Consider the following 8,736-nt stretch of genomic DNA (forward strand, 5'->3'; position numbering starts at 1 on the left):
ATACGACTCAAGCCTCCTTAGCTCACTATATAAACAGACGTCAAGCCTCTCATTATTCATTCAGACACAACACCTCTCTTTAGCTCTTGAATGCTTGCTCTCAAGGATCGCCACCTTTCCCCACCGTAAAGCTTAGTTCCGACTAACTTTACTTCCCGTAGTCGCCGTAAAGTCATGCTCCAACCACTTTACGCCAATAGTCCTGCCCTAGCCTAACATTCTTTGTAAACCCTTTCCCGCTCTTGACCTTACTTATATATTCCCTTCGATCATGCTGACTTGAGCTTACAGTGCTACGGCAGACAACACATCAGTGTTCCTTGAGCCTTCACATTCGCATTAATTGTCCTTGCAATTCTATATGATTGTCAATGGTCTCATCCTCACAGGATCATCCTTGTCTGAATCAACTGTACGTAGATTTCACCATTTACAGGCATGCACATAGAATAAGGTTGTGTAATTAATAAACTACCCCCTTTTGGGCTATTTATTTTTATATGTTGTTATTTAAGTGTTTAACATTACCTCTTTACATTGCCTGAGGCTAAGGATTGTACTTGATCGTGCTTAGAGTTGTATTTTTGCTATTTTAACTAGAGATTGGCTATTTATTTTTGGAACCTGAGTGAACTCTAGTTGGTTACCTCATTTTCTGGTAATTTTTGTTGTGAATATTGTATAGTTGTTGAGCCTATTTTCGCCTTGGATTTTATGGGTCTAAAGTCTTACAAGCTCTCCTGGCAAGTTCAATAACACAAGCCCATTGGCCTTAAAACCCGAAGATCATAAAATCCAAGTTGATACTACTATAAAGAATTCAATCCAATGTTTAAATCAAAAAACAAAAAAATAAAAAGTTAGGGCATTTTCATTAATATCTCATCTTTTACGTAAGTATTAGCACAAATTTGTAAGTTTTAAACTAGTACACTTTGAATGATAAAAATTAATCTTAATATGCTTGATTTCTAAGGTGTTAGGAATATGTTTTAGATGCAAGATGTTTTTTAATGATAAACATGTATTTTATTCATGATAAACCAGACAATGTAATAAATTATTTGATAACTTAATCAACATAATGTTTAATGCTCCTGGACTTAGACCATGGTAAAGAACTATTTATATGAAGTGTTCATATATGGGAGAGGTATATTTTTTTATAAGTCCAAAACTTGTTCACAGCCTTAAATAAAGCTAGACGCTTTCTTTAGTTAAATGTTGTTAGGTTGTATGCCTTAATGGGAGATGACGAGTCTCAAGTTATTAAGTGGAAGAGATACTTGTGCATTTAGAATGTATTGAATGGACCACGTCAATTTAATGTTTAGTATAAATACGTGACTAAACATAAATTTCACACTCTGGCAGTTAAGGACATGTCTATCTAAAGCCTGAGTGGATAGAGTAACTTTTGTTTATAGTATGTTTTATTTGATTAGAACAAAAGGTGAGACCACATTTATATGGTCAATACCCTGATTAGTTGGAAGAATGTACTCATAAGCATTGAGAACTCTAATCCATAAACATTGAATTCATGACTCCTAAGTGAGATAAAAATATCACCTTGAGGATTTTTCAAGGACTTTTAGATAATAATTTTGGCCAAGTATTAGGTGATTAGATTCATCAAATTGAGACTGCGTTTATATTTGTAGAAACTGTGACAATATTAATTATCCATTAGATGAAAAATGGTCTCAACAGATTCAGATGTAATTGGAAGGGTAAACAATCAATTTTCCCAGCTCCAATTATTGATATTCTATGAGGTTACACATGCATGTATTAATTGCCATATAGATAGGATTTTAATGTAAAATTAATAAAATTAATTTAATGAAGCTTTCTTAATAGAGTATTTAATTAAAGAGTTCAATTTTGGGTTTTCAATGGAATAGCCAAGAATTAAAAGATCAAGATCTATTGTATTTAAGAGTTAAATAGATAATGAACCCGTTCATTGGAGCTTTAATTAAATATGTTCATATTAGTCTTCTGTGTAACTCTATGTTAATTCCTGAATTAAAAATATAATTGTGGTTATAAAGTTTTGAACCTAACACCACAAGCTCTAGTAAGCCCAAACTTAAAAGTCATGAGTTATAAGTGGAAATGGTATAAAATAATTATTGTAGGATTTAGAAATTAATTATTAAAAGGGGTTTCCTACTCACCTAGGGTTTAGTGTCTATGGAAGCGTACTTAACTTAGGTTTAAAAATGAGATTCTCCCAAAATACAATATACGATATTGAGTATTTGTAAGTATGAAGATATCGATGACTTAGGACACCAAAGCGATGCCTACACGTTGCGGGAAGACTTTTGGAGAAAGTTTCAAAGTATCATCCCTTCTTCTGATTAATTAACTTTTAAAAACCCTAAATCAAGTATCTTTCACTGCGATTCATGTGGGATGTAAAAAAATCCCAACATAAGGTGCATTAGTTCTACAAGGAAAGAGTTGTACCTTAAAACCTACCTTATTCCTATATATTCTATTGAAAGAATAAGATGGGTAGAATTTTCTATTAAAAGAATAAGTTAAAACCACTTTTTGCATTTTATCCTGCCCTTACCAAATCTCTCCCATAATTAGAGCTTTGTATAATCTCCTTTCTTCTTTATATAAATGCGCTCTTTACTATCTTGTAGAGCATCCAAAACTTCATTAGTTAAGTTTAAGAAGCAATGGACAGCCATTGGCTACTTTGCCTTCTAATAACCATTTTGGTGGCTTCCACCATGGCTGCCGATGAAGAAGCTCAACAAAGGGCCGCTGATAGAGTCACAAACTTGCCGGGACAACCACCGGTGCCATTCCAACACTATTCTGGCTATATTCAACTTCAAACTCAAAATGAAAAGTCAATGTTCTACTGGTTCTTTGAAGCTCAAACTGAACCTGCTCTTAAGCCTCTTGTAATTTGGCTACATGGAGGACCTGGCTGCTCATCCGTGGCCTTTGGAGCTGCACAAGAAATCGGACCATTTTTGGTACGACGCCCAAGCTATTTTACAAATCGACTCACTTTCAATGAATACTCTTGGAATAAAGGTAATGACGATCTTGAATTTGCCATCTTCCTCTATATTTATTATTAGTTTTTCATATTCTAACCTTCGCTTCTTATTGTTAAAATTGAATTAGTTGCAAATGTTCTATTCCTGGAGTCACCGGTGAGCGTAGGCTTTTCGTACACCAACAATTCTAATGATTTACTTGAGATCGGTGACCAAGCAGTAGCCAATGACACTCTTGCATTTTTACTTGGATGGTTCAAAAGGTTTCCAGACTTCAAAACGCATGATTTTTATATCATTGGAGAAAGTTATGGTGGTATGGTTTTATTCACATTAATTATTTTCTTGTTATTTATACTGTACTTTTATTATCACAAGATATTTTTGAAAATAAAAATATTACTAAGTTTTATTTTTTTTATACAAATTATTATAGTCCATGTGTAATACTCCTTTGTTTTTGGAAAATATTATAATAATAATAAATTGATAAGTTAATTTCCTTTATGATATCTTAATCATGTCGAAATAATTTTTAACATCATTCTCTTTATTATTTAGGACACTACGCTCCTCAACTTGCTGATCTTATTTATGAAACAAACAAAGGAGCTACCCAAGACACGTTTATCAATCTCAAAGGATTCATGGTAAGTAACCCTAACTATTATATATTTCTTGTTACCTAATTATTACATGATTCTTCATCCTACTTCTTAAACTTGTTTTCCTACACTCCACATAAATTACTAATAATTGAAATTTAATGTTGATTAAAAAAAATCAGATGGGAAATGCTGTGATTAACGATCAAACAGATACCCTTGGGATTGTGGATTATGCATGGAGTCACGGAATCATATCAGACAAACTCTATCAAAGCTTAAAGACAGACTGTGATGATTTTAAGCTTCCTCATACAAGTAGTCAATGCAACGATCAACTCAAAGTTTTCTTCGATGCTTTTTCCGGCATTGATATATTCAACGTCTACTCTCCCGTTTGCGTCCTTAACTTTTCTGCCACCACCACTTCTTCAAACCTTGAAGTAATTAAGTGAAATACTTTATGAGAATTATAAATTTGCAGTACAATATATATAAATGTGTTTAACTTAATTTAATTTAATATTTTTGTTTTAGGACATTGGACTTGAGATACCATCAACGTTTGATCCATGTGTAAACAGTTATGTGAGAAAGTATTTCAACCAAAAAGAGGTTCAAAGGGCACTTCATGCCAACGTAACCAATTTGCCCTATCCTTACACTCTATGCAGGTACATTTAATTTGTAAAATAAATATGAGACTCAATTGGTATCAATTTTTTTTTCTCATATTGTCTTTCATGTAATTATTCAGTTCTCAGCTCACCAAATGGACTGACTCTCCGGCGACTGTGTTGCCCACCATTTCAAAGCTTTTAGATGCAGGAATGCGCATCTGGACCTATAGGTACTACATTTTCAAACATTAATGTTCTTATAGTAAATTTTTTTTAATAATTATTCAACCTCGTCTATTGGTTTATCATAAAATTAATAAATGATTAATATTACAGTGGTGACGCGGATGCAAGGGTACCGGTGACATCTACAAGATATAGTATAACTAAATTAGGGTTACCAATTATGGAAGAATGGAGACCGTGGTTTTACAAACGTCAAGTAGCTGGCTGGGTGGAGACTTATGGTAAAGGACTCACCTCGACCACCATCCGCGGCGGAGGTCACGAAGCTGCATTGTCGGCACGAGATTGGTCACTTTCTCTGTTCACCAATTTCCTCTCTAACACTAGCTTGCCATCTTCCAGTGTCTGATTTGCGGTAAAAAAAATTGGATGTACTAATTTTTAACAATAATATTTGTCTCTATGACTATATAATATTATAAATCATAATTATATTTTAATAAATATTAAAATTAATATATATATTTGATGCACAAGAAAGCCACTGTAATCAAAGTTGAAAGATTAATAACTATCTTTTCCGGGGGGGTCGGGTGGGGAACTTGTCTTTAGGCTATTATTAAAATTAAAATGTTTATATTTATGTAATTAACATGAATTTTTCAAACATTAATCCCAAATACGTAGTCATAAAGTTGTTGATTTGACAATTAACTCTTCGCCGGCAAGCAATCCAAGAAAGTAACCCTGACCCTGAGTATTGGGGTAACTAAAGTCAAAGTCAAAACATATAGTTATGGATCTGACTCACCCATGCTCGCTCATGTCACATTTTAGTTTCCCATAGATGACCCTCCAAAATTAAAGGCAAAATCAAGACTTTTGTTCCTTTAAACAAAATCTTCAAATATTTTTCCATTTATTTATTAATATTTAATCAAACAACTTTTTCCTTCTTGCGTCTGTGGGTGGACTTTGATTCTTTGTTTAAAAAACAAATAAATAATTTTTGTTTAAAATAAAAGGTTCCAATGATTATAAAAATTTAGACTTAGGGTTTATGTAAGAATCGAAGATTAAAAAATTTAGTTAGAACTTATAATATCAGTTACAGTAATTTCCATTTTGGCTAAATTTGTCAAAACCTAAATAAATTTAAAATTTGTGGATACTGATAAATTAGATGGGGTTAAAAATCACTTCCTTGCATCTTGGATGAAGAATGTTTGCATAAAACTAGAAAACAAATCTGTACGAACTAAACTCAAAGTAAATAATATCTATTCGATTGGACCTAAAATTTGACAATTGGAATTAGATCATATTTGAGATATATCACTAGTGAATGGAGAAATTCAATTTCTAAGACTTTTAGTTCTCTTAATTACTAAATGTATTTACAAACCATATCACTATCCTACCTTTTAAAATTGTTTAAAAGAACATTTTAATCTGTTACTGATTTAATATTGTTTTCTTCTTTTGCAATACAATATCTGAAAGTTTTAAACTCTTATCATGTTGATTAACACTTATGCGGAATTAAGATTACTTGTTCACGTTGTGCTTGATGAGTTGCTAAACTAATGATTAAACATATAAACCATCCATGACATAAAATAAAACACACAACTCAATTTTACATGGTTCGGCAACATACCTACATCCATGAGACCAAGTCCAGAAGAAGCTAATCCACTATGAGATAATTATGTGTTCAATTACAAAGACAAGAATAAGTATCAGTTGTAAAAACTCCCTGTTTGGACAACACTTCAATCTTGGCTCTTTGGTTGAACCTCAAATCTTCATAGTCTAGCTTCTCCCCCACGAGAACACTAGGTCGCACTTGAGCTCCTCTCAAGTTTCAATAATGACGAATTACTTCGGCAGCAGTAGCTCGAACACGTCCAAATCTCAACACAGAACAGTGTTCCAGAATCAACTAATGCAAGCAAAAGATAAAACGCGGTAATTCAAAGCTTACCAAAGCATTTCGGAAACCTACAAAAACTAAATAACCTCAATGAAAATATTCAGAGAATAATGGAGGTAAATAATATGGCTTCCTTAAAAAAGTCACAATAATAAAAGGACAATATATATACATGTGACAAGGATTGGGAAACAAGAAAGAATCCTTTTTAGATTTGCCTTCTTAAAAAAAGATTCATGAATTCATAATCTTCTTTTAAGAAAAGGATTCTTGAGATCCTAGACTCCTTTATAGGAAATGATTCTTTAATATATAATCTCCTTATAAGAAAAGACTTCCTAAAGAAGATTATTTTAGAATAAAACTTTTCCTGTTTAACAATTAATTTCAACATAAAATCTTTTATAAACAGGAACACAATTTAATTACGACAGATATTCAAAACAACTTTAATTAAAAATAAATCTGCTAGACGTGTTGTGATCACTGCGATTCTGGTGTGAACACCTTTAAACTGAACCTAAATAAATTGTGCGCTAATCCGTATGAACAAGTTGACAAAACAAAATACTTATAATCTCCCCCTTTGTCAAACTTATGAACAAAGCACAATCTTTAAGCAAAACACAATCAACATCATCAATCAAAAATAGTTTTGCTTTAAGTAAAAAACAACTAAACTGAATAACTCCCCCTCAATTAGTATACTCCCCGTGAGTAACTAAACCAAATCACTACCAAGCGATTAATAATCAAAAGCAGAAGAGGGTTAGTTCAGTTCTCAATCTATCAAAATAAAGTCAGATCACAAACTAACTAATGATTGCTTTATTCACTGCATATGAAAGGAACAACATCAGCAAGTTCAAAAAGGATCAACAAACACAATAAATAATCTGCATCAGTAACCATAGTTCATAGAAAAGAGTTCAGCATAAAAAGAGTTCAGCATAGTTCAGCATCAACAACTTACATAAAAACATAGAAAACTCCTCCTATGTGAAACCAACCAAGGAACACAACAAACACAAATAATTCTCCCCCTCTTTGTTCATAATGTTTGGCAATCCTAGAAATGAGGAACTTGAACAATGCACGGATTCTAAAAAATAATGTGGGCACAAGTAAGATCGATGTGAGCACACCAAGAATCGTTTGAACAAACTGAACCAATTTAGACAATGTGTGGTGACGGTCAACACTCATGTGAACACAGTGAATCAAGGGGACAACTTCACTCTCAAGGTGGCGACTAGGTACAAAGGCAGCAGATCTTAAACACTTATTCTACTTTGAGCAAAAACATCAAGAAGAAAAAAATAAAAAGTTATCATGAGATCAATAAAAAATTCATCGAATTTTAAGGAGGCAAGTGATACACATCTGTACATATGACATTTTAAACAATTCTCTATCTTTAACAAAGATGCATAAGGAGAGTCTCTTCCATGTAGTTCAACAATTAAAGTTTCATAACTCAATAAATACATGATAGCAATCAGCAAGAAAACTTGATCATTTGTGTGTGCTGTGTCCCCAAGGGGGTGAATCATGACACATTGGTCAAATTGAAACAATATATATTATATATCTCCCCATTCCCTCATGCCCTTTTCCTTTTTTTTATTTTAAACAAAATCTCAAAAATTTTGAATTCTTTTTCATATCAATTGAGATTAAATGAGCAAATTCTCTCAAGAAGTAACCAAGTGTAGCTTTCACACTTGCAAGGACGTAGCCCTCTAAATGGTAGATTTTCCAAAGACATAGGGTCTCTACATCCTAGAAAATTACTCAAACATGACTTTCACACTCCAAGCAATGTAGCTCTTTCACAAGGTGATAAGAATCAAGCATTATGCACTCAAGGATGTAAGAAAGTCATTATACTTCAAGAGATGAGAAAAACAAGGTGGACACCACACTCATTGCATACATTTCACAAGAGAGAAATATTTTCAATGACACTTCACAGATCAAATACACTTGCAACTCTAAAACAAGAGAATTTTCTCTTGATCTAATATAAAAGAAAACATAGTTCTACTCAGGTTGAATCAATTCAATGGATTTCCTCAAATTCACAAATGTTTGAAAATCTAAAGCCTTTGCAAACAAGTCTGCCAGTTGAGAGATTGTGATTACATGTGTCTCTTATGAAGTGAAGCCTAATGTGTTTGGTTCTAGAGTGTTCTACAAGATACTTTGAAAAATTTAAGACACTTGAGTTATCACAAAACACAGTCACACACTCTTGATCAAAACCATAATCACACAAGATGTGTTTAAGCCATAAAACCTGAGTACAGCAGCTCCCTACAATAATGTCAACATGTTCAAGCTCCTTATACACAATA

General features: G+C 32.8%; 1 protein-coding gene across 1 annotated transcript; it reads left to right on the top strand.

Annotated features, from left to right (window-relative positions):
• Positions 1-2,699: 2,699 nt before the first annotated feature.
• LOC116126031 (serine carboxypeptidase-like 35) lies at positions 2,700-4,852 on the top strand. The gene is made up of 7 exons (XM_031411723.1): positions 2,700-3,066; positions 3,160-3,348; positions 3,594-3,682; positions 3,820-4,080; positions 4,175-4,311; positions 4,395-4,487; positions 4,594-4,852. Exons 1-7 carry the CDS (start codon positions 2,700-2,702, stop codon positions 4,850-4,852), a joined length of 1,395 nt encoding a protein of 464 aa, XP_031267583.1.
• Positions 4,853-8,736: the final 3,884 nt, after the last annotated feature.

The sequence above is a fragment of the Pistacia vera genome, unplaced genomic scaffold (assembly GCF_008641045.1).
Source record: "Pistacia vera cultivar Batoury unplaced genomic scaffold, PisVer_v2 Contig174, whole genome shotgun sequence".
NCBI classification, from domain to species: Eukaryota; Viridiplantae; Streptophyta; class Magnoliopsida; order Sapindales; family Anacardiaceae; genus Pistacia; species Pistacia vera.